The sequence below is a fragment of the Aythya fuligula genome, chromosome 27 (assembly GCF_009819795.1).
Source record: "Aythya fuligula isolate bAytFul2 chromosome 27, bAytFul2.pri, whole genome shotgun sequence".
In the NCBI taxonomy this organism is placed as follows: Eukaryota; Metazoa; Chordata; class Aves; order Anseriformes; family Anatidae; genus Aythya; species Aythya fuligula.
Window position 1 is genome coordinate 3,571,412 of NC_045585.1, and position 23,054 is coordinate 3,594,465.

At 68.0% G+C, this 23,054-nt stretch overlaps 4 protein-coding genes across 8 annotated transcripts in view; 3 read left to right on the forward strand and 1 right to left on the reverse strand.

Moving 5' to 3' along the window:
• The window catches only part of LOC116499325 (collagen alpha-1(I) chain-like), a 4,421-nt gene extending 459 nt beyond the window's left edge, over positions 1 to 3,962 (forward strand). Inside the window, exons 2-23 of the mRNA XM_032204008.1 lie at positions 1 to 178; positions 260 to 338; positions 422 to 570; positions 697 to 792; positions 1,094 to 1,147; positions 1,273 to 1,344; positions 1,482 to 1,508; positions 1,735 to 1,779; positions 1,863 to 1,916; positions 2,006 to 2,068; positions 2,144 to 2,209; positions 2,325 to 2,387; positions 2,481 to 2,513; positions 2,600 to 2,662; positions 2,731 to 2,793; positions 2,880 to 2,942; positions 3,019 to 3,081; positions 3,241 to 3,291; positions 3,378 to 3,413; positions 3,480 to 3,542; positions 3,619 to 3,681; positions 3,870 to 3,962. The exon at positions 1 to 178 is cut by the window's left edge and continues 139 nt beyond it. Coding sequence (XP_032059899.1) covers positions 1 to 178; positions 260 to 338; positions 422 to 570; positions 697 to 792; positions 1,094 to 1,147; positions 1,273 to 1,344; positions 1,482 to 1,508; positions 1,735 to 1,779; positions 1,863 to 1,916; positions 2,006 to 2,068; positions 2,144 to 2,209; positions 2,325 to 2,387; positions 2,481 to 2,513; positions 2,600 to 2,662; positions 2,731 to 2,793; positions 2,880 to 2,942; positions 3,019 to 3,081; positions 3,241 to 3,291; positions 3,378 to 3,413; positions 3,480 to 3,542; positions 3,619 to 3,681; positions 3,870 to 3,962 — 1,537 coding nt within the window. The remainder of the gene's footprint in view (positions 179 to 259; positions 339 to 421; positions 571 to 696; positions 793 to 1,093; positions 1,148 to 1,272; positions 1,345 to 1,481; positions 1,509 to 1,734; positions 1,780 to 1,862; positions 1,917 to 2,005; positions 2,069 to 2,143; positions 2,210 to 2,324; positions 2,388 to 2,480; positions 2,514 to 2,599; positions 2,663 to 2,730; positions 2,794 to 2,879; positions 2,943 to 3,018; positions 3,082 to 3,240; positions 3,292 to 3,377; positions 3,414 to 3,479; positions 3,543 to 3,618; positions 3,682 to 3,869) is intronic.
• Positions 3,963 to 10,387: 6,425 nt separating this feature from the next.
• Positions 10,388 to 14,272, reverse strand: SFTPC (surfactant protein C). Of its 2 annotated transcripts, none has more exons than XM_032204127.1 (5): positions 14,174 to 14,272; positions 11,211 to 11,357; positions 10,972 to 11,112; positions 10,770 to 10,880; positions 10,388 to 10,648 (listed from the first exon to the last, which is right to left on the reverse strand). In XM_032204127.1, exons 2-5 carry the CDS (start codon positions 11,298 to 11,300, stop codon positions 10,550 to 10,552), a joined length of 441 nt encoding a protein of 146 aa, XP_032060018.1. In that variant the 5' UTR covers positions 11,301 to 11,357; positions 14,174 to 14,272; the 3' UTR covers positions 10,388 to 10,549. The 2 variants fall into 2 exon arrangements, with proteins under 2 accessions (XP_032060018.1, XP_032060017.1); XM_032204126.1 differs by lacking the exon at positions 14,174 to 14,272 and adding an exon at positions 11,442 to 11,703.
• Positions 12,282 to 16,210, forward strand: LGI3 (leucine rich repeat LGI family member 3). Of its 4 annotated transcripts, none has more exons than XR_004254229.1 (9): positions 12,282 to 12,549; positions 13,145 to 13,216; positions 13,322 to 13,393; positions 13,497 to 13,568; positions 13,679 to 13,750; positions 13,936 to 14,105; positions 14,194 to 14,358; positions 14,436 to 15,996; positions 16,035 to 16,210. XR_004254229.1 is itself a non-coding variant. In XM_032204125.1 (8 exons), the coding sequence occupies exons 1-8, from the start codon at positions 12,338 to 12,340 to the stop codon at positions 15,251 to 15,253; spliced, it is 1,653 nt and encodes a 550-aa protein (XP_032060016.1). In that variant the 5' UTR covers positions 12,282 to 12,337; the 3' UTR covers positions 15,254 to 16,210. The 4 variants fall into 4 exon arrangements, 1 of the variants encoding a protein (XP_032060016.1); XR_004254230.1 differs by having other exon boundaries at positions 14,436 to 15,970; positions 16,054 to 16,210; XR_004254231.1 differs by lacking the exon at positions 16,035 to 16,210 and adding an exon at positions 16,016 to 16,026 and having other exon boundaries at positions 14,436 to 15,970.
• A 1,160-nt stretch (positions 16,211 to 17,370) lies between these two features.
• REEP4 (receptor accessory protein 4) lies at positions 17,371 to 21,220 on the forward strand. Its single transcript, XM_032204124.1, has 8 exons — positions 17,371 to 17,449; positions 18,158 to 18,230; positions 18,324 to 18,400; positions 19,196 to 19,316; positions 19,417 to 19,530; positions 20,427 to 20,603; positions 20,679 to 20,807; positions 20,947 to 21,220. The coding sequence occupies exons 1-8, from the start codon at positions 17,418 to 17,420 to the stop codon at positions 21,010 to 21,012; spliced, it is 789 nt and encodes a 262-aa protein (XP_032060015.1). The 5' UTR covers positions 17,371 to 17,417; the 3' UTR covers positions 21,013 to 21,220.
• The last annotated feature ends 1,834 nt before the right edge of the window (positions 21,221 to 23,054 follow it).

Below are 23,054 nucleotides of genomic sequence, written 5' to 3' on the forward strand. Positions count from 1 at the left end.
CAGCCTGCAAAGCGTCGGGCAAGGGGGGGACACCTTATTCCAGGGGGGGCTGCGGCAGCCCTGGGTGGACGTGCTGCAGCGCCTGGCGCGGGCGCACGCCTTCCAGCGCTCCTACTTCAACCAGCTCGCCCTGCAGAGCTTCCTGGGCACCCTGGCACGCCAGGAGGAGGACGCCAAGGTAAGGGGGCCAGCGGCTCGCCGGGAGGACCCTCTCCTCGCCCAGTTTGCTGCTGGTGCAGCCGGTTTTCCCCTCGGCCAGGCGCTGCTGGTGCTGACGGACGGGCTGGATGACGAGGTGCAGCGGATGAAGGAGGTGGCCACAGCAGCCTGGCTGCAAGGTTGGGGCAGAGAGGGGCTGGAGGGGACCGGGGGATGCCCCCCAGCACGGCGTGCCACCCCTGGGCACCTTGTCCCACTCCAGGCCAGGCCGACCTGCTGCTGACCGTGGCCGTGAACAACGCCACGAGGCTGGGGGAGCTGCAGCAGCTGGAATTCGGGCGGCGGATGGGGAACGGGCAGCAGCTCGCCGTCGACATGCCCGAGGCTGGCGGGCACGTGGCGCAGGAGCTGGTGAGGATGGGTGGTGACAACGGGGTCCCCGTGGGGGCTGGGGTCCTCCTGGGGGGCTGGGGTCCTCCTGGAGGGGCTGGGGTCCCCCGTGGGGGGCTGCGTGGGGATGTCACCACCTCTCCACAGCTGGCACTGGCGGAGAGGGCGTGCTGTGGGACGTGTCCCTGCACCTGCGTGGGGCTGCCCGGCCTTCGGGGCCCCAGCGGCCCCTTGGGGAGCAAGGTAAAACACTGGGGGTGCCCAGCCCTGCGGGATGCTTTCGGCCCCGACCTTTTTCCCTTCGTGGGGGGGCCCCGAAGCCCAGCCCCGATCCCTTTCCCAGGGCCACCAGGCGCCCTGGGAGCTGGGATTAACTCCGGCCCTTGCCCCATCCGGTCCCAAGCCGCTGCTCCTCGCTCCTCTCCCCTTCCTCCCCCAGCTGGGAACGGAGCCCAGGAGCTCTGGCTCCCAGCCCGGGGTCCCTCCTGGAGCCGGGGGGGTTGTGGGGGTCGTGGCTGCTGCCCCCGGGGTCTCTCTGTCCTAGGGGGTGGCCGGCAGCAAGGGACGTGCTGGAGACGAAGGCGAGCACGGGCACAGCGTGAGTCGGCCGTGGGACCCCCGGGGAGGGGAACGGGGTGGTCCTGGGGGCTGGGGGGTGCTGTGAGCACATTTTATGGCCGGGCACGTTGTCTTTTTGATGCTTTTTTCCCCTCCTGAGAGCAGGGGGAGCAGGGACCAGCAGGTCTGCGGGGTAGCCGAGGGATGCAGGGATGCCCGGGGCAGTGTGGAGCGAAGGTGAGTGTTTGGCACAGCCTGGCACGGCTTGGCACAGCCTGGCACGGCACGGCACGGCTTGGCACAGCCTGGCACGGCTCCAGCCCGTGGTGCAGGCGCCTGCTGCTGCCCCTCCTGCTCACCCTCCTCTCCTTTAGGGCGCTGTGGGTCACCCCGGGGAGCAGGTACGTCCCCGCCTCGCTGCTTACCCTCCGGCACCACGGGCACGGACGGGGAGCTGGCAGCGGCAGGGAGACCTCCAGGAGGATGGAGAGGGAAGGGATGGGGCTGGGGAGGGGAAAGGGGGGTGGTCCTGGCACGTGGAGGAGCGGGGTGGTCTGTGGTGCTGCGGGAAATAGGGCAAAGCCTGGGTGCTCCATGCCGTGCCCTGCACCCCGTGCCATTTTGCAGGGACCTCCTGGAGAAGCCGGCTACGACGGGGTGGACGGGGAGCAGGTGAGCTGAGCAGCGGGGATTTGTGCCCCCCTCCTCTCCCAGGCAGATCCAGGAAGGGGCTCAACCTCCTTTCTCCTTCCCAGGGCGAAGCGGGGACCCCCGGGCACCCCGGAGAGAAGGGGACCCGCGGGAGGCAGGTGCGGGGCTGCTCCGCTGAGCCTCGGGTGCTGCTGCCTCCTTCGCCCTCCACCCGCACCCTAAATCCTTTCCTCTCACCTCCACCCAGGGACAGAAAGGCTCCCGGGGTGCCCGGGGGGAGAAGGGACCCCCAGGTCCCCGTGGAGAGGTGGTGAGTGCGGGTTGGGGTCCCTGGGGATGCGCGGGGTGCCCTGGGTGCTCGCTGACCCCCCCCTCTGTTCCCCAGGGAGCACCCGGGAGGAGCAGCCTCGAGCCCGGCACCCCGGGGTGGAGAGGAGAGGGGGGACCCCAGGTAAAGGCTGGAGGGGGCTGGGATGATGTGTGTGTGGGGGGGTGCTGGGAAGCAGTCTGGGGGGAAAACCAGTCCTTTAGGATCATTTTGGGGACTGGAAGGTTTCCCTTTGCAGGGTGACCCCGGTCCAGACGGTCCCCAGGGCCCACCAGGGCCACCGGGCCCCCCGGCTCACCCGGTAGGTGCTGGTGACAACGGAGGGGGGACACGGGGGGGTCGTGACAACACCACGAGCTGGGGACATGGCCGGTGACCCTGCTTCCCCCCGCAGACCTCGTGCCACAAAGGGCAGCCGGGAGCGCAGGTAGGGGGTCCGGGGGGGGTCCCATTTGGGGTCTGTCCCCCCCCCCAAGTGCTGGGGACACCCGGAGCCACCCCATCTCCTCGCAGGGCAAGAAGGGGAACCGCGGCAGCGCCGGGCAGGGGGGCGAGAAGGGGCACGGAGGAGCTCAGGTGAGGCCGGGGTGACCCCCCCCTGCCCCGTGCGGGTGCCCCTATTGCCCCCCACTCTCCTTCCGCAGGGGGTGCCGGGGCCACGGGGGACAAAAGGTGTCAGCGGCCGCCCGGGGAGCAGAGGAATTCAGGTGCTGCCCCCCTCCCCGTGCTGGGGGTCCCGCTGGGGGTCCCGCTTTTGGGGTTCCCCCTTGAGCCGCTTTTGCCTCTCACCCAGGGTGCGCCCGGAGCCGAGGGTCCTGTGGGAGCAGCGGGGCCAGCCGGCCCCAAAGGGGAGAAGGTGAGCTGTAGGGTGGTGAGGGGCATCGCAGCCCCCCCCCAGTGCCCCCAGCCTGCTGCCCCGTTGTCTCTTCCAGGGCCAGGAAGGAGCTGAGGGCAGGAAGGGGAGCACGGGACCTCGGGGACCCAAAGGTGCCCTGGTAAGGCTGGGCAGGGTGCCCCTTGGGGACAGGGCTGCCCGGTGGGGACGAGGCACCCGCAGCCCCTTGGGGACACTCTGAGGCTTTGGGAACACAGATATTTGTGTAGATCCTGCAAAAAAAAAACAACACAGTTTTGGGGTTCTTCTCCCCTCCTAGGGCGAGATCGGGTGCGACCGGCGAGGCGCCCCGGGGAGACAGGGACCGAAGGTACCTGGGGGGGGGGACAGAGCTGGAACCGAGCCCCTTGGGGCTGCCAGGAGGGTGCTGTGCTCACTGGTGCTGCTCCCCCCAAGGGTGCTCGGGGGCTGCCGGGGTTCCCGGGGGTGCAGGTGAGCGCACGGGGCCGGGGAAGGGGGCTGGGGACCCGGCCAGCCCCCCCTGAGCCTCCCCTCCAGGGCCAACGGGGCGAGCGAGGAGCCCGCGGGGACAAGGGCAGGCGAGGGCTGCCTGGGCGCAGGGTGAGTAGGGGGCACAGCCCCCCCCGGGACCCCCCCCTATGGCCGTGCTGCTGGCTCAGGGGGCCGAATTTTCCAGGGAGAGCCCGGGAGCAGAGGAGAAGCTGGCAGCCACGGCAGCCTGGGACCACCGGGGGTGATGGTGATGCCCTGCAAATTCCCTTTTTCTCCCCTTTTTTTAGCCTTTTTACCCCCAATGGGGACACCCCCGATGGGGACACCCGTGATGGGGACACCCCTGATGGGGACACCCCCAGTGGGGCTTGTTGCTCCCATCCCATCCCTCAATGCCTTTTTTCTCCTTATTTTTCCCCTCTCCTCCTCCTCCAGGGCCCCAAGGGCTCTCCGGGCATCCCCCCCTCCACGGTAAGGGCCGGATGGGGACGGGACCCCAGCCCCAAAGTCTGTAGGACCAGGAGCTAGCGGGGGGGGAGTTCAGCACCCCCCTGGCTGCAGTAAGCTTTGGGGCTGACCTCGCTCCCTGCTCCCCTCCAGCCCTGCGAGCTGAAGGCTTTCATCCGCCAGCGCTGCGGTGAGCGGGGACGGGCTCCGGGGGTGGTGGCAGAGGGGACAGGGGACAGAGAACGGGGGAAAAAACGATGGAAAACGCTCAGGGGGTGGCCGTGCAGGTGCGGGACACCACAGCAGGGCTTGTCCCGGAGCTGCCCAAACCCCCTCGCAGCCTCCAGCTCGCCCTCCTGCCCTCTTTTCCCCACGGAGCTGGTGCTGGTGCTGGAGACCTCGTCCACGGTGCCGCCGCCTCTCTTCTCCCGCATGAAGGAGCTGCTGGCCCTGCTGCTGAGCGACCTCCACGTCTCCCCGGCCGGCTGCCCGGCGGGGGCTCGCGTGGCCGTGCTGTCCTACGCGGCCTCCCCCAGCTACCTGCTGCGTTTCGGGGAGGCGCAGAGCGGGGCCGCGCTGCTGGGGCGCCTCCGCCGCCTCTCCCCCAGCCGCTCGTCCCAGCGGGGCCGCCTGGCCTCTGCCATGCGTTTCGTGGGGCTGCACACCCTCAAAAGGGTGCGGCGGGCCGTGCTGGGCAGGAAGGTGGCCCTTTTCGTCACCAGCGGCCGCAACCAGGCCCTGGAGGGCGTCGGGGAGGTGGCCCTGCAGTACGAAGCGCTGGGCATCGTGCCGGTGGTGCTCACCTTCAGCCCGCTGCCCGAGGTGGTGCGAGCTTTCCAGGTGAGGATCCGCTCCCGGAGCCGCGTGGCTACCAGCCCCGTGGCCACCCCGAGCTTATCTCTGCCCCCCCCCCTGCAGGTGAACAGCCTCTTCCAGGTGCTCCAGCTCTCCACGACAGATCCGGACAGGGACGCGGCACTGCTGCAGCAAACCCTGCTGCCCTGCGTGCTCTGCTTCGGTAAGGCAGCGGGGCTGCCACGGGGCTCAGCACCCCCAGCACCCCCCTTTTGGCTCATCCTGTGCCCCCCCTTTGCTCCCCTCAGACCTCTGCCACCCCGAAAGCTGCCCCGCAGCCGTGCCGCCCCGCAACCCTCTGCGCCTGGACGCCGACCTGGCCCTGGTGGTGGACAACGCGGCGCTGCCGGCGAGGAGCCTGGAGGCTGTTGGCGAGCTTTTTGGCAACCTCTTAGGGCGCCTGCAGCCGGCGCAGCGGGGTGCCCGCGTCGCCCTGGTGCTCACCGGCCCCACCGCCCCCCAGAAGGGTTTGGGGGAGGTCGATTTGGGGCTGCAGAGCCCCGGGGAGCAGCTCCGGGAGCGCCTCCGCCTCGCGCTGGTGCCCAGGGTGGCCGCGGCGGCACCCGGCGGCGCGGTGGCATGGGCGCTCCGGCACGTCTTCCCGGGGGGCACCCGCGGCCGTCTCCGCGTCCTCTTCGTGGTGGGGACAGGGGACGGGGTGCTGTGGGACGGGGAGGCGAGGCAGGCGCTGGTGCCCTTCTCCCGCTGCAGGGATTTTGGGGTCTTGGTGCTGTCCCTGGGTCGGAACGGGACGGAGAGGCCGGAGGCGGCGGTGCCGGAGGTGCTGGCGGGGTGGCGGCACCACGAGCTGCGCCTGGGCTCGGTGCAGGGCCCTGAGCTGGGGTACGCCGAGAGGATGGCGCTGGGCTTCCTCCGGAGCCTTTGGGGTGAGTGGTGCTGGGGCTTGGAGCACCACCGGGTCCTGCCCCCGGCTGCTCCGGATGGGGACGGGTTCCCAGGAGGCAGCTTGGAGCCCCAACCCTTTTTTTTTTCATTCTTTTTTTTCCTGCCCCTCCATCATTTTTCTCTCCTGCGTTGCAGCGGAGAGCAGCCGGCACCCCAGCACCCCAGGGTGCCCCCAGGGGCCGTCTCCCTCCGGTGCCAACACCACCGAGCCGTCCCCGGGGACCCCCGCGCAGTGAGTGAGCAGCACCGGGGCCACCCCCCGGCGGGTGGGGGCTGCGCCTCCTCTCCCCCGGGCGCGTAACTTTGGGGGGGGCTGGCACCCATCTCCCCTCCCAGGACCCCCGAGAGCCTCTCCGTGCCCCTCAGGGGGCTGCCCACGGCATCCCCCAGCCCCGGGAAGGGCCGGAGGGCGGTGGCCGTGCCCGGGCTGTGCGCCCTGGATAAGGACCCCGGCACCGCCTGCGCCGACTTCTCGCTGCGCTGGTACCACCGGAGGGACACGGGGACCTGCGAGCGCTTCTGGTACGGGGGCTGCGGGGGCAACGCCAACCGTTTCGGCACCCAGAAGGACTGCGTCCACACCTGCGTGGGCACCGGTAGGCGTGGGGAGGGCGTGGGGGGCCGTGGGGAGGCGCCCCCCTCCACAGCAGGGCACCCCCAGCCGGCTGCGCTGACGCCGCGCCCACCTTGGACAGGTCCCCGTGGAGCCGGCGAGGGGAACGCGACGCGGGGTGAGGAGAATTTGGGGGGGGCTGCGAGCCGGGGGTGCAGCCCCCGTGCACCGGGCAGGGCGCAGGGGGGGTTTATCCTCGCAGGAAGGGGATGAAACCCTCCCCAACCCCCCCTCCGACCCCCCCGGGGGTCCCCTCGTGCCTTGCAGCCGCCTGCCTGGAGGCTCGGGACGCGGGGCCGTGCCGCTCCTACTCGCCCAAGTGGTTCTTCGAGGAGCCCGGGCGCTGCTCCCTCTTCTGGTACGGGGGCTGCGGGGGCAGCCGCAACCGCTTCGAGAGCCGGGAGCAGTGCGAGGCCCTCTGCGTGGCCCCGGGAGCCGGGGGGAGCCGGGACCCCCTCCCCAAAAACTCCTCCTCCTGCGCTCCCGGCTGCTGACGCGCGCCTTGGGGGTACCCCCCCAAAAAAATAATAAACCACCCCCTGGAGACGCTGCCGCCTCTCCCGGCCTCCGTGGGGTGGAGGGAGGAGGATCTGGGAGGATTTGGGAGGATTTTGGAGGGTTTTGGAGGGTTTGGGAGGGTTTGGGAGGGTTTGGGACAGCTCCGGCACGGCGAGGGGGCGCAGAGCCCTGGCACCGCTCCGCGCGCCCCTCTGCCTGCGAGGCTGAGGAAGGGGTTTTTGGGGGGGGGTTAAAATAAAACCTCTCGGCCCTTTTCACGCCTGCTGGTGCTGTGGGGCCGGGGGGAGGCGAGGGGATGAGGGTGGGCGCCCCGGAGCTGCGGGGAACCCCGGCCAGGCGCGCCGCGTCCCGGCCAGATGCAGCTGCAGCGTCCCGGGGGGGAGCTGCGGGGGCCGGAGCCAGGCGAGGGGGGAGGCAGCTGCGCTGCTGGCCGGCTCCCAGCTTGGAGGGGGGGGCCACAGCTCCCTGCTCCCACCCCCCCGTCCCCTCCCCGGGCTCCTTTCCCTGCTCCAGCCACGATTCTGCGGTGCTCGGGAGCGCAAAGCTCCTCCGGGGTGTGGGGAGGGGATGGGGGCGTAAATGGGGGCGCCCTGCTCTCCGTGGGGGTGGCAGGGACCCCCCCCCACAGTGGCTCCGTCACGGGGGTGTCCCCAGGAACAGCTCCGGGACCTGGTTTATTCCCCTCGTCCTTTATTAGGCTCCGAGGGGACGCTTTTGGCACATTTGGGGACATTTTCAGCCGGGCACCCTCAGCCCCCAGCCGGGGACTGCGGCGGAATCGCCCCCCAGGCTGGTGCTCCAAGCCCCAACCCAGGTCCCTGGGCAAGCAGAGAAGCAGAATGGAGAATTTTGGGGGTTTTAAACGTTGTGTTTGGGGTTTTTCAAGCTCATTTTGGCGCTTGGGCTCGGCGAAGCTGAGAAGACAAAGTGACAAACCAGCAGACACCCCCCGGCCCCCCGCCACCAGCCCCCTCCCCAAATTTTGCAGCCCCCTGAGAGGTGGGGGCTGGCGGGGGGGGGGCTGCTGGCGATGTTCCCGTCCCGGTGCTGTGCAGGAGGAGAGCTGGAGGTGACACCGTGGCCGTCGGGGCTGCTGCAAGGCAAAGCTGACGCCGTGAGGGTGCCGCCGCGTGGGTGGGGGACCCCTAAAAACCCCCCCATACCCCAAAACTCACCCAGCCTGCCCTAAATCCAGTAAACGGGGACGATGCTGCACAGGATGCTCGCCGTGGTGCCCAGCAGGGAGCGGTCGTCCAGGGGCATGGCCAGCCTCTGCTCAGCCTGGGGGAGAAACGCAGGGCACCGGAGCACCCCCGTCTCCAACCCTCACCCTTGGGGGGCTCCTGTGCCCCCATAGAGGCTCCTGTGCCCCCCCAAAACCTGATCCTGCCCCTCCAGAGCTCACCTGCCGGCGCTGGAAAGCCTGGGTGGCCGCATCCAGCCCCGGGATGTTGTCCTTGTCCATGCGGGTGACGTAGCAGGCGTGGTGCAGCCGCGACCTGTAGCTCACCAGCAGCTGTGCGCACGCAGAGCCGGGTCGGTTTGACCCCAAATCCCACCCGACGGACCCCCACCCCCTTTCCTTCCCCCCATGCTCACGTTTTTGTAGTCGTAGACCACCGTGGCCGCGTTTCCAGCTCCGCCGTCCACGTAGAAAGTGGCCGCGTCCTCTTCCCACGCCCGCCCCGCGCCCAACCGCAGGACCTGGGGACGGGGGGGAGCTCAGCCCCTGCCCCCCGCCCGTCCCCGGGGAGCCCTGGGGAGACCCTACTCACGGCGTCGGGGTGGCCCCGCTCCACCTGCAGCCACATCAGCAGGGCGCCGGCGACGATGACCACCAGCAGGACCACCACCACCACCACGATCAGGAGGCACTTGAGGTGGTGGCAGCTGCTGAGCAGCTTGCGGGGCAGGTAGCAGAGCAGGCGAGGCACGAAGCACAGGCAGCCCTTGAGGCTGCAGCAGCCGGGGCGGCAGCAGCGAGAGCATTTGGGGCAGCAAAGGGCGCAGGGCAGGCAGCAGGAGCCGCAGCAGCCCTTGTCGGCGTCCTGCGGGCGTGGAAAAAGGTGGAGAGACGTGGATATAGGGGCAAGGAGACGGGGCTAAGGGGTGAAGGAGGGATGGGAAGGGCTCGCTGGGGTTCGGCTCCCACCCTGCTCGCCCTGGGGGGTGCGTGTGGGGGGTGCTGGGTCTCCACGAGGCACGCAGAGGGTGGGCGCAACCGTGGCACCGCTCCGTGGGGCGCGGGGACTCACCAGCGGCTCCTCGACTGCCACCTGCTTCATGCTGCTCTCCATCTCTGCCTCCTCCTCCTCCTCTTCTTCCTCTTCCTCCTCCCAGCCCGGGCAGCCCGCAGCAGCTGGGGCAGCGGCTTTATTTGGGGGGTTTTGGGGTGGGGAAGGGGGCGGCCCCCACGAGCAGCCTCGTGGTGCCACTCGGGTGTGCCGCCCGCTCCCAGCGGTGTTTGCCCAGCGCCCTGCCCGCAGCTGCTTTCCCCTGGGAACCCGCAGCTCAAGAGGGCCTGAGGACACTTGTCCCCAGGGCACGGGGACCTCTCTGCTGCCCCGAGCGGGATTTGGGGCCAAAGCAAACCCTCCTCAAGGGGTTCAAGCTGTCCTCCGGGGTGGAGCATCCGGGGATGGAGGCAGCCAAAGGGGAACCTGGCCCCGTGCCCGTGACCCTTTGTCACCTCGGGCACCTGGAGGTGCTCGGGAAGGGGAAAACAAAGAGGGGACATCAAAAGGGTCCCCGCGAGCCGCAGTGCTGGGGCAGGAGCGGGGTCACCATGGCAGGGGGCCATGGAGCACGGATTGGGGCCGGATGCTCCAGGGCCTTGGTTCTGAGGGTGCTGGGCCCGCGTCGGTGACCTCTTGGCCACCCTGGGTCCCCACCACGGTCCCCAAGCAGCTGTGGCTGTGGGTCTGCCCCACATCTTGCCCCCTGCCTCCTCCCCTGGGGTGCAGAGCAGGATGGGGACCCCTCGGGGGGCTCCTGCCGTGTGCAGGGGGGGGGGCGCAGAGCCCCTGCCCCGCTGTGTGCGCCCCTTCCCAGCCAGGGGGACACGGGGCAGGGATGGAGAGGTGACGGTGACACATGGGGAGGTCCAACGCCCCTGGGGGGCTGGCACGGGTCCCCCCCAGCCTCTTTTTTGTCCCTTTGGATCCCCAGCTCCCCAGCAGGGCACAGGGGGGTGAGCCTTTAGGGTGCCCCTGGCTGCAGTGGGGTTGAAGCAGGGGGACGTGGGGCGCACGGAGGGTGCAGGGGGCAAGCTGGGGTGGCACCCATGGGTGCCCTGCTGGCCCCGGGGGTGTGACCTGTGGTCCCTCTGTCCCTGTGTGTGTGAGGAAGGGAGAGGGACGGGGACTTTTTCTGCACTGGGGTGGCCCAGGGCCCTGCAGGGTGCTGGGTGCCCCAAAGGGCTGGGGGTGCCGAGCCCTTCCGTGCCCCTCAGCTGGGGCTGGACCCATCCCCACCCTGATTAAACCAACACCGGGGGTGCTCCCCCCACGCCGGACCCCTCGGGGACCACCCCAGGTGCAGGACAAGGAGGAGAGCAGCACTGGAGGCAGGGCCCAGCTTTACTTTGCCGACAGCAGCACACATCCCGCAGCGAAACCCCAATCATTTATTGCAAGCACCACGCGGTGCCGAGGCCGGTGATGAAGCCGACGATGATGATGATGAGGAGGAGGAGGAGGAGGAAGAAGGAGCCCGGGAGGGCACCACAGGGGGCACGGGGATGACGGGGACACCCCCTCCTCATCCCCAGCCCCTGCTAGGTCCAGTAAATGGGCACGGAGCTGCAGAGGACGTTGGCGGTGGTGCCCAGGATGGAGCGGTCAGCCAGGGGCTCAGCACCAGCCTTCCCCTCACCCTGCGGAGACACAGCGGGAGCTCTGCTACCCGTGGCCACCGTGGCCTCGAGGGAAAGCTTGCCACAAGCCCAGCGGCGCCCTTCCCAGGTGCCCAGGCCGCGGGCACGAGGCTGGGCTCACCTGGCGCCGCTGGAAAACCTCGGTGACGGCGTCCAGCCCGGGGAGGTTGTCCTCGTCCACGCGGGTGATGAAGCACACGCGGTGCAGCCAGGACCTGTAGCTGACCAGCAGCTGCGTGCAGGCAGCCCCCCCGTCAGCCCAACCCCGTGCTGCCCCCCCAAAAAGCCCCCCCCAAAAAGCCCCCCCCCCGTGGCACCCAAACCTTGCCGTAGTCGTACACCAGCAGCGCGGAGGAATTGCGCCCCTCGGCCACGGCGAAGGTCCCGATCCTTTCCTTCCTGCTCATGGAGAGGTGCTGGGGGAGCCCTTGGGCGCCCAGCCCCTCGATGCTCATCCTCAAAACCTGCAGGGAGGAAGGGGACGGAGTCACCGTGGGTGGGGGGGACACCGCTGGAAGCCCCCCGCTGGGCGCAATGCGTGCGCCCCCCCCTTTTTGCGCACCGTCTCGGCGTGCGTCTCGGTGAGGCGCAGCCCCAGCAGGAGGAAGGCTGCCACCAGCACCACCAGGAAGACCACGGCCACCACCACCATCAGGAGGCTCTTCAGCTGCTGGGGGACGCAGGGCAGGCGCGGGGGGGCCGTGTACTCCTGGGGAAAGGGGATGGGGGAAACAGCGGGGTGAGCCCAGGCTCAGCCCCGTGCCGGCGGGGCCGGGTGCTGGGTGCTCCTTACCGGGGGGGCCTCCTCTATCAGCGCCTCCTTGGAGCTGCCGTCCATCTCTGCCCTCAGCACGCAGCTCCTGCCCCTCTGCCAGCAGGAACGGGGGATTTATAGGGTCCTCGGGGGGCGCTGGGGCTGCCAAGGTGCCACTTGAGGTCTGTTTGCCCAGCCCAGATAAGAGCCGGGGAAGTGTGTGTGTAGGGGGGGGGCGTGAAAGCCTCCGAGGGCCCTTTCCCAGCATTTACAGGCGGTTTGGGAGGGGGCCAAGGCAAACAGGGGGGTGCCCGCCCTCCTCCTGCCCCCCCTGCGCCCACCCCGAGCACCCTTGGGGGCTGCCCCCCGCTGCCACCCAGCCCGTGGGCAGCTGCGCAGGGCTCGGAGCTGGCTGGGCTCATTGTTGGCCGCGAGCGCCGTGCCTGGGACGGGCAGCCCAGCACCCCCCCCCCCACCACCCCTAACCCCCCCCCAGGCCTTGGCAGCACCCAGGGTGGCCGGGGTGAAGCGCCGGGGGTGGGCAGAACCCCCCCAAAAAATCAAAGCAGAGCCTGGGGGCACGTGTCCCCGAGGCCACCCGCCGGTGCCGTGCCGTGCCGTGCCGTGCCGTCACGCTGCTGCATCCATCCCTCCATCCCTCTGTCCCTCCCTCCCTCCTCCCGCAGCTCGCAGGAGCATGGAGAGCTGCAGAGCAGCAGCCCCGCTGCCGCCAGCCCCCTCCAGCACCGCCGCTTCCCCCCGGCGCTGAGGGGTCCTCGGGGAAGGAAGGAGAGGGGGCAAAATAAAAAAAATAAAATTAAATTAAAAAAAAAAAAAAGGGCTCGGCTGCGGCTCCCTGCAGCAGGGCAGCAGCACCAGGGGAAAAAAAGGAGCAGGAGAAGGAGAAGGAGAAGCAGCAGGAGCAGGCCAGGGCGATGGAGCTGCGGCACGGCAGGAGGATGCCCGGGGGCCAGCTCTCGGCTCTCCTGCTCCTCCTGGCCTCCGCTTTGCTCTGGGGGGCTGCGGGGGGCCGGCGGCCTCCCCGGCCTCCCCCGTGCCCCCCGAGCTGCTCGTGCACGCGGGACACGGCTTTCTGCGTGGACTCCAAGGCCGTGCCCAAGAATTTGCCCCCCGAGGTCATCTCGCTGTGAGTAGCCGGGGAGGGGGACGGGGACGGGGATGGGGATGGGGACGGGGAGGGGGGGGGACGCACGGTCGGCTCCCCGTGGCGCAGGGCTGGCAGAGGGTGCTGGGGCAGGGCCAGCCTCGGTCTTTGTGCTGCAGTGGGGTTGTGCGGGGCGAGGGCAGCTTGGGGGGGTCTCAGGGGGGGTGAGGGGAGCTCTGGGTGGGCTGGGGACCCCCCCAACCCTGGGTTCGTCCCCGTGTGGGGGTGCCCTGCGGTGCCAGCAGGTCCCCCGTGCGCACGCGGCGCTGGATGGAGCAGGGCTGCAGCCCGGCCCCGCCGCACTGCCCGGCTGCTGTGACCTTGGGGACAAGACTCCCGGGGGGACACGGCTTGGGGGGGGGGTCCCTGGGGGCACAGCAGGGCGCAGGAGCCTCGTAGGGGTGCGTGCGCATCCGTCCGTGTGCGCACACTCGGGCTGTGGATGTGCCGCAGGGCACGCGTGGGGTGGGTGCCAGCCCTTGGGGCTGAGCCCCTTGTCCCCTACGTGTCCCCCCCGTGTCCCCCCCGTGTCCCCCCCGTGTCCCATCACGACCCCGGGGTCTCCTCCTCCCCGCAGGACCATGGTGAACGCGGCCTTCACGGAGATCCGAGAGGCGGCTTTCGCCCACATCCCCTCGCTGCAGTTCCTGTAGGTCAAATCCCACACCGGTGACCCCCCCCCTCTCCCAAATCCTCGCCCCCTGGGTGCCCCCCCGACCCAAATTCTGACCCTTTATCCCCTTTTTTTTTGCAGCTTGCTGAACTCCAACAAGTTCACGCTGATCGGCGACAACGCCTTCGCCGGCCTCCCGCACCTGCAGTACCTGTGCGTGGGGGGGGGGACAGGGACGGCCCCGAGGGGGGGTCCCGGGGTGGGGGCTGCTCCCCGTGCCCTCGGCGCAGCCCTGCAGCCTCTCCTCCTGCCCTAGGTTCATCGAGAACAACGACATCCAGGCGCTCTCCAAGGCCACCTTCCGCGGGCTCAAGTCGCTGACCCACCTGTGAGTAGCGGGCACCCCGTGCGCCCCCCCCTCCCCGTCCCCAAGGGGGGGACATTGGGGACAGCTCCGTGTCCCTCTGTCCCGCCGGGCACAGCGCCTCTCGTCCCCAGGTCTCTGGCCAACAACAACCTGCAGACGCTGCCCCGGGACCTCTTCAAACCTCTGGATATCTTGAGTGATTTGTAAGGCTGCCGCGGCACCGGGGACACCGGGGACACCACGATTGGGATGGGGACACCGGGATGGGGACAGGGTTATGGGGCACGACCCCGTGGGCACCCCTCTGCCCACCAAATTGGGGGATAAGGGGGTCCCTGCTGGGGCTCGGGCAGGGCAGGGGGAGGACTCGGTGCCTTCCTCTCCCCAGGGACCTGCGGGGCAACGCGCTGGCCTGCGACTGCAAGATCAAGTGGCTGGTGGAGTGGATGGAGAGCACCAACACCACCGTCCCCGCCGTCTTCTGCAGCAGCCCCGGGCAGTTCGAGGGCCAACGCATCCGGGACCTGGCGCTGGGCGACTTCCAGTGCATCACCACGGGTACAGGGACCCCCCAGTAAGGGGGTAAGGGGGACCCCCAGCCCCGCCTCGGCTCCCCGCGCCCTCACCTCCGCCTCTCTCCCCGCAGACTTCGTGGTGCACCAGGTGCTGCCCTTCCAGGCGGTGTCGGCCGAGCCCTACACCTACGCCAGCGACCTCTACGTGGCCCTGGCACAGCCCGGTGCCAGCAGCTGCGCCGTGCTCAAGTGGGACTACGTGGAGCGCAAGCTGCGCGACTTCGACCGCATCCCCGGTAAGGTCGGCACCCGAAAACCCCCCCCTTTTTGTCCCCTGGTGTCCCCCCCAAATTGACGTGTCCGTGCCCCGCAGCCCACTCGGCCGTGCACTGCAAGCCCATCGTGGCCCAGGGCCAGCTCTACGTGGTGGTGGCGCAGCTCTTCGGCGGCTCCTACATCTACCGCTGGGACACGGCCGTGGACAAATTCATCAAGATCCAGGACATCGACAGCCAGAAGACCCGCAAGCCCAACGACATCGAGGCCTTCCAGATCGAGGGCGAGTGGTACTTCGTCATCGCCGACAGCTCCAAGGCGGGCTCCACCAGCCTCTACCGCCTCGACCAGAACGGTTTCTACTCCCACCAAGCCCTCCACGCCTGGCACCGCGACACCGACGTGGAGTACGTGGAGAATGACGGCAAACCCCGGCTCATCATCGCCAGCAGCTCCCAGGCGCCGGTCATTTACCAGTGGAACCGGGCGCAGAAGCAGTTTGCGCCCCAGGGGGAGGTGGGCGAGCTGCTGGACGTGCAGATGGTGAAGTATTTCAAGGCGAAGCGGGAGCACTACCTCTGCCTCAGCCGCTACATCGGCGACTCCAAGGTGGTGCGCTGGGAAGGGCAGCGCTTCGTGGAGCTGCAGACGCTGCCGTCCCGCGGCTCCATGGTGATGCAGCCCTTCGCCGTGGGGCAGCGGCGCTACATGGCCCTGGGCAGCGACTTCTCCTTCACCCACGTCTACCTGTGGGAAGAGGAGAAGCAGAAATTCGTCAAGTTCCAGGAGCTGGCGGTGCAGGCGCCCCGGGCTTTCCGCTACGTGCCCGCCGCCGACGTGCAGCTCCTGCTGGCGCCCAGCTTCAAGGCCAACACGCTGGTCTACCGGCACGTGGTGGTGGACCTCAGCCTCTAGCCGGGGGGAGGCAGAGCCCCCAAAAAGCGGCTCTCACCTCCCCCGGGGGCTGCTCGGGCACGGGGACACGCATGCGCCCGCCAGCCCCGTCCTCTGCCCCGCGGTCACAGCCCGGTGCCTGCGCCCCTCCCGCACCCACACCCTTTTTTTTGGGGGGAAGCCACTGCCCTCGTTTTTCCCCCGGTGCACCCACAGATCCCCTTCTCTGCCCTCCCATATGCAGCACCCACGGCCACCCCGTCCTGGCCGCGTGCTGGGACACCCCTCGCCCCGCAAAGCGACGCCCTTGGGTGCTGGCAGGGGGGGAGCACGGGCACGGGGTATGGGGGCACTGCTGTGGGGCTGCAGGCAGGGCCAGGGCTGTATGGCATGGTCCCAGGGCATGGGGCTGCTTCCAGGTGGGTGGGATGCTCGGGGGCAGAGGGATGTTGGCAGGCGGATGGGATGCTTTGATGCCGAGGTGTGTAATGGGGTGCTCCGGGGTCAGTGGGATGCCCCGGGGTGGATTGAGATGCGCCAAGGTGGATGAAATGCCCCAAGGTGGAGGGGATGCCCTAAATTGGGTGGGATGCCCTGAGTTGGATGCGATGCTCAAGAACAGCGGGATCCTCCGATGCCAAGATGTAATGGGATGCCCCAAGGTGGTTGGGATGTTCCAAGGTGGATGGGATGCTCTGAGTTGGATGGGATTCCCCAGGATGGTTGGGATGCCCCAAGGTTAACGGTTAACGGGATGCCCCGAGGTTAACGGGATGCCCTAAGGTTAATGGGATGCCCCGAGTTTAATGGGATGCCCCGAGGTTAATGGGATGCTTGAGGCCAGCAGGATGCAGCCCCAATTCCTGTCCCCCCTGTGCACACCCCGCAGCCCCCTCTGCCCCATCCCCGCAGCGTGCCAACCTCACTGGGGTGCACGCACCCACCGAAAACACCCCCAAATAAACAAACTGTGACCCCCCAGCCGTGCCTCCACCTCCTCCCAGCGGCCCTGCGAGGCTGAGGACAGCCGAGAGCCCTGCTCGGGGCTCTCCCGGGCGTTTTGGGGGAGCAGCAGAAACCCTGGCCCGAGGCGGGGAAGCGGGAGGTGTTTCCCCAGGGTGTGGGGTTTGCTCCTGCACCCCGCCTGCACGGCTGGTTTTCCAGGGGAGCCTTTCCAGGTCCCACGGGCGCCTGCATATGCATGGGGAAAAACCACCAATTAAGCTCACGAATAACGAGCCTCTTTTCGGGAACAGGCAGCCTGGGGAGAGGGTTTGTTCCCGGGCGGCTGCAGATCCTAAACGCGGGGCTCCGCCACCCCGCTCTGCCTCGGTTTCCCCAGCAGGAGAGGGAGGATTTTAGTGGGGAGGGAGGCGGGGGGGTGCCGGGACCCCAAAAGCAGCTGTGGCAGGGGTCTGGGGAGCCCCAAGGCCATTGCTGGGGACGTGTGGCTGGGGGAAACGTGGCCTGGGGCAGGTGCCAAGTGCACCCATGGGGGCTGGAGAAGCTCTCCAGGTGAGCCGTGTCCCCAGGCACCACGTCCAACCTCTCCTTGAGCACCCCTGGGGACGGTGACCCCACCACCTCCCTGGGCATCCTGTCCCAACGCCCGGCTGCTCTTTTTGGGAAGAAATATCTCCGAACTCCAACCTGAACCTCCCCTGGCACACCTCGAGGCCGTTCCCTCTGCTCCTATCACGGTTATCTGCGAGAAGAGGCCATCCCCGAAACCAAAATAAAACCCGGAGATCACACGAAGGCGCCTGCTTCACCTTTTTCCGTGTTCTAAAGGCTTAAAACAAAAACAAAAACAAATAAAAAATGGGTGGGAGAGGGAGGGGCTCACCCTTGGCACTACTGGGCGTTACCCTTTTAAGACGCGGCGTTACCCTTTTAAGACTCCGCGTTGCCCTTTTAAGAAACGGCGTTGCCCTTTTAAGAAACGGCGTTGCCCTTTTAAGAAACGGCATTGCCCTTTTAAGAAAAAGGAATCGCCCTTTTGATAAGCGCCGTTGCCCTTTTAAGGCGCGCCGTTGCCCTTTTAAGAGTAGCCCCGGCCCCTTTTTTAAGAATGGCGGGGCGGGGCGGCGGGGGCCGTTGGGCTGGCGGCGCATGCGCAGAGCCCGCGGCCGCCCCATTCAAGCCGTAGGGGCCGCTACGGGCCCCCCCCGGGCCCCCCCCAGCCATGGTGGGCTGGGTGCTGAGCCGGGCCGTGCTGTGAGTGGGGGGGGGCTCTTGTGGGCCCCCCCCGGACCCCTGTGGGCCCCCCCGGTGCTGGGGGGGGGGTGGCAGTTTAATTGGGATTGGGGCGGGGGAGGTGTGGAGGGGTTTTGGGGGGGTTTTGAGGGGTTTTGGGGGGGGTTGGGGTTTTTTTGGGGGGGTTTTGGGGTGTGGGGGGGTTGGATTTGGGGTGGGGGGGAGGTGGTGGCCCCCCCCGGGGTGTGGGGGCTGTTAGGGGGTTGTGGTGGGGTTGGTATGGGGGGGAGGGGGGGCCCGGGGGGGGTATTTTGGGGAGGGGGGGGGTCTGGGGGGGGCAGCTGCGGGGTGGGGGGGGGGCTTGGGGGGTGTTTTGGGTATGGGGAGGATTTGGGGGGGGCACCCAAAAGGGGAGGGGGAGATCTGGGGGAGGGGGGGTATCTAAAAGGGGAGGGGGAATTGGGGGGGGCACCTCGGGGAGGGGGAGACGTTGGGGGGGGGTGCCTAAAAGGGGAGGGGGGATTGGGGGGGGGCACACTGGGGAGGGGGAGAATTTGGGGGGGGCTCCTCAGGGAGGGGGAGACTTTGGGGGGGGGCCCTAAAAGGGGATGGGGAGACCCTGGGGGGGAGGGGAGCACCTAAAAGGGGAGGGGGAGACCCCGGGGGGGGCACCTAAAAGGGGAGGGGGACACCTGGTGGGGGGGGGTGACGCCGCCTGCCCCCCCCCAGGCTGGTGTTCGGGATGCTGTACCCCGCCTACGCCTCCTACAAGGCCGTGAAGAGCAAAAACATCCGCGAATACGTGAGTAGGGCCCCCCCCGGCTGCCCCCAACCCCCCCCCCGAGACCCCAAATCTTGGGGGGGGGGGGTGCTGACAGCCGCCCCCCCCCCCCAGGTGCGCTGGATGATGTACTGGATCGTCTTCGCCCTCTTCATGGCCACCGAGACCCTCACCGACATCTTCCTCTCCTGGTGAGGGCGGGGGGCTGCGGTCCCCCCCCCTTTTATTTTTGGGGGCTGGGATCCCCCCCCTTTTATTTTTTCTAGGGTTTTCCCCCCCTTTTATTTTTTTCTGGCCTTCTTTCCCCCCCCTTTCTTTCTTTCTGGGTTCTCCCCCTCCTTTTTTTTTTTTTTGGGGGTTCTCCCCCCCCCTTTTCTTTTTTTCTGGGGTTCTCTCCCCCCCCGTTTTTCTTTTTGGGGTTCTCCCCTTTGTTTTCTTTTCTTCTTGGGTTCTCTCCCCCCCCCTTTTTATTTTTTCTGGGGTTCTTCCCCCCCCCTTTCCTTTTTTTCTGGGTTTCTCACATCTTTTTTTCTTTTTTTTTTTTTTCTGGGGTTCTCCCCCCCCCATTTTCTTTTTTTTTGGGGATTTTCACCCCCAGTTGTTTTTTTCCTGGTGTTCTTCCCCCCCCTTTTCTTTTTTCTGGGATTCTCACCCCCAGTCTTTTTCTTTTTGGGGTCCCCCCTTTCTTCTTTTTGGGGTCCCTCTTTTTCCTCTTTCTGGGGTTCCCCCTTTCTTTCTGGGCTCCCCCCCTTTCTCTGGGTACCCCCCCTTTCAGCGTACCCCCACTTTTAGGGTCTCCCACCTTCTTGGGGGGGGGGGGGGGGCAACATCTTGTAGGAAGGCAGATTTCGGGTGCTAGCTGGGCTCCCCATCCCAACACCTTTCCCTGTAGGGAATCGGGACATACCCGGGTCCCCTCCCCGATATTTTTTTACCCCCTCCCTGATATTTTTTACCCCCTCCCCATATTTTTTGCCCCCCCCCAGGCTCCCCTTCTACTACGAGGTGAAGATGGCCTTCGTCCTCTGGCTCCTGTCCCCCTACACCCGCGGCTCCAGCCTCCTCTACCGCAAATTCGTGCACCCCACGCTGGCCCGCAGGGAGCAGGTGGGCCCCCCCCACACCCCGCTCCTTGTGGACCCCCCTCCCCAGCCTTGTGGGCCCCACCTTCGGCCGCTCCACTCACCCGGTGGGCCCCACCCCGTAGGAGATCGACGCCTACATCATCCAGGCGCGGGAGCGGGGCTGCGAGGCCGTGCTGAGGTTTGGCAAGCGGGGGCTCAACATCGCCGCCACCGCCGCCGTGCAGGCGGCCGCCAAGGTAATGGGGCGGGGGGGGGACACGGTTATGGGGTGAGGGGGGTTGGGGGGGGACACGCCGTGGGGTAATTAAGGGGTTGTAGGGCCGGGCTCGGCCCCGCTGGGTCTGTTCTCCCCGTTGCCTCGCCTGGTTTCGGGGGCAAGGGGCGCAGTGGGGTGTCCCCCCCCCCAGTTGGGTTGGGCTGGGGTCCCCCCCCCTCTATGGGGTTGGGGTCTTCAAAATGGGGCCGGGGTCCTCCATGAGGTTGGGGGTCCCCAATGGGGCCAGGGTCCCACCCCAATGGGGTTGGCATCCATTGTGGGACTGGGGTCCCCCCCCAATGGGGCTGGGGTCCCCCATTTGGGTTGGTTCCTCCAGTGGTGCCAGGGTCCCCCATGGGGTTGGGGTCTTCCCAATGGGGCCGGGGTCCCCTATTTGGATTGGTTTTCCCAATGGGGTCGGGGTCCCCTGTGGGGTTAGGGCTCCCCAATGGGACCAGGGTCCCCCATGGGGTTGGGGCTCCCCAGTGGGGCTGGGGTCTCCCCCAATGGGGTTGGGGCTCCCCAATGGGACCAGGGTCCCCCATGGGGTTGGGATCCCTCCCAATGGGGCTGGCATCCCTTGTGGGGCTGGGATCCCCCCCAGTGGGGCTGGGGTCCCCCATTTGGGTTGGCTCTCCCAGTGGGGTTGGGGCTTCCCAATGGGGCTGGGGTCCCCCTTGTTGGGCCGAGGACTCCCCAACGGGACCAGGCTCCCCCTCATGGGGCTCCCCAATGGGACTAGGCTCCCCCATAGGTCCGGGCTCCCCCATAATGGGGCCGGGCTCCCCGTAGACCACCATTACCCCATTGCTTTGCGTTCTACCCCATAAAACCTCACCTCAACCCCATCCTTTTTCCCCCCCCCCCACCCCACAGAGCCAGGGCGCTCTGGCCGGGCGCCTGCGCAGCTTCAGCATCCCCGACCTGCGCTCCCTCCCCGACGACGCCCCCCTCCACTACCGGGACCCCCTTTACCTGGAGGCCGATCCGGGACCGGGGGGGGCCCTGCGCACCCCATGGCCGGGAGGTTTGGGGGATTCGGGGGGGGGCTGCGCCAGATCCATCGGCTGGCCCCCACCCCGCGGGGCACCACCGCGTTGTGACAGCGAGGAGGAGGAAGAGGAGGAGGAGGAGGATGAAGAGCGCTGGTCCGATTCGCAGCTCCCCCCCGCGCCCCCCCCTCAACCCCGCGACCCCAAACCCATCTCCCGGAGCCAGAGCTTGCGCACGCTGAAGAAGAAACCCCAAAACAAAGAGGTATTGTGGCCCCCCCCCCTCACCAGCACCCCCCTCACCAGCACCCGGCTGTGCCCAGCAGGAGCTCACCCCCCCTTTTTTTTTTTTTTTTTTTTTTTTTTCCCCCCCCCTCACCCCAAAATTTTCCCCCCCCCCCCAGGGCTCTTCCCGGCTGGTGCGCGGTCGGATTCGGAAGAAGCCCCCTGCGACGGGGCAGGAGGATTAATTTAACGCCCCCCCCCCCCGGGGGGGGGAAAAAAGCATCGCCAGGAGTCTTAACCTGTTGAGTTTGCTGCTGCAGCGCCTGGGGGGGGGGCAGGATTTGTGCCGTGCCCCCCCCCCAAAAAACACCCCAGGGTGAGGGCTCCCCGCTGCCTCGCACCGCCTGTGCCTTAGGTTTTGGGTCCGGGGGGGGGGGGGATCTGGGGGGCTCCATCCTGCTCCCAGCCGTGCCCCCCCCCATTTTTTCCATTGCTGCTGCGGGGGGGGCGCCGGCGCCTCTCCCGTGGGGGCTCAGCTCCCCCCTCCCCAAACACTACGGGAGCCCCCTCCTTGGCACAGGGTGCCCGGGGGGGGCCCTGCTGTCCCCTTGCCATTTTGCCTTATTCCCGTGTCCCCCCCCCGCCAGGAGCCCCCGTGGGGACATCCAGGTCTCCATCCATCCCCGTGAAGCCAAAGACACCTCCCGTGCCCCCCCCCTTGCCACGGGACCCCCCCCCATTTATTTTTTTCCCTCTCTACTTGAAACCGGAGCCCCGGTGCCGACCATGCCCCACGCGGCTTTTAACGCCCCCCCCTCCTCGTGGGGGGGGGCATTTTTTGTACACAGACGAATAAATCTGATTCCAGACTTTCCGAAATCGCTGTCCCCATCCCTGGGGGGGCGATATTCCTTTGGGGGGGGTCATTGATCCTTTCCTTGGGGGGCTTCGCCCCCTGCCCGGGGTGGCACGAGGTGACGGGCTCCTCGCCTTGATGGGGGGGGGGGCTTCCCGGGGGGGGGCATGGAGCAGCTTAGGTGGAGGTGGCCGGATTAGCCGGGTAAAACTGTCTCAGAGACGATTACTTTGAGCAGCGGGGAAAAAGGGGGGGGTCCCGGGAGGGGGGGTGGCACAGGGCGAGGGCCAGGGGGCTGCCCGTAATCCCCCCCAAAGCCGCTTAGGGCGCACGGTTCCTCCAAGGATACGGCCCTGGGGGGGGGGTGTGGGGTGGGGGTGGACCCTAGAGTGGCTTTTGGGGAGGGTGGGGGGGTGCTGGGAGCCCCCCCGGGGGGGGCACGGTGGGGGGGTGGGAGCGTGCTGGGTTGGAAATGGGGGAAACTGAGGCACGGGGCGCGGAGAGGGGGTGCCCGCTGCGGGCTCCTCGTTTTGGCACCGTCCCCGTGTTTCCACCCCCCCCCCGAGGGACAAAAACCCAAAAGAGGGGCACGAGCAGCCCCCATCCTGCCCCCCCCCACACCCCCCCACCCCAAGGGGGGGCTCCCAGCTGTGTCAGCTCGCGGGGCCGCTGCCAGGCTGCAGTCAGCAAAGCCGTAATCTGCCCCGGCTGGCAGCGCCCCAGCGCAGCAATTACGGGGCTGACCTGAGCTCGCCCGCCTCGCCTCCAACCTCCCGGCTTTTGGGGGGGGGGGGAAATGCCCCCCCCCGACACCCCCCCAAGCTTTTTTTGGGGTCCCCGAAGCTCTCCGTGGGGCAGGGGTCGACCCCGCAGCGCTGCGCCCTCTCCGTGCCCGGGGTTGTGAGGGGCTGTGCGAGCTGCAGCCCCCCCCCTTTAATCACCTTCCCCACGGGGATGGTGTTAATGGGGGCGAGGGGTGGGTTTGTGCCCCCCCCCGGCACCTTTTGGGGTTTTCTTGCACCCGTCCCCAAGAGCTGGGGGGGACACGGGGGGACACAACGGTGTCCCCTCGCCCCGCTGGATGCGCCCCCTGCCCCAGGAGGGGTGACCCCAAATATTTGGGGTAGCTACAGGCTGAACCCCACAACTGATGGCACCACCCCCCCACCTCGACCCCCCCATTCCCCTCCCGACCCCCCCAAACCACAACCAAACCCAACAACCCCTTCCTTTACTTTTTTAGTGCTGAGGGATGCCGACACCCCCCTAAACCCCCTGAAACCCCCCAAACCCCTTTTTGGGGACACCCCGTTTTTTGGGGACACCCCTCTTCCCACGTCCCCCTTCCACCAGCCCCCCCCAACCCCTGCAGCCCCCCCCGGGTGCCGTGTCCCCCCCCCGTGTCCCCGCTGCCTGACTCAGCCTCTGCAG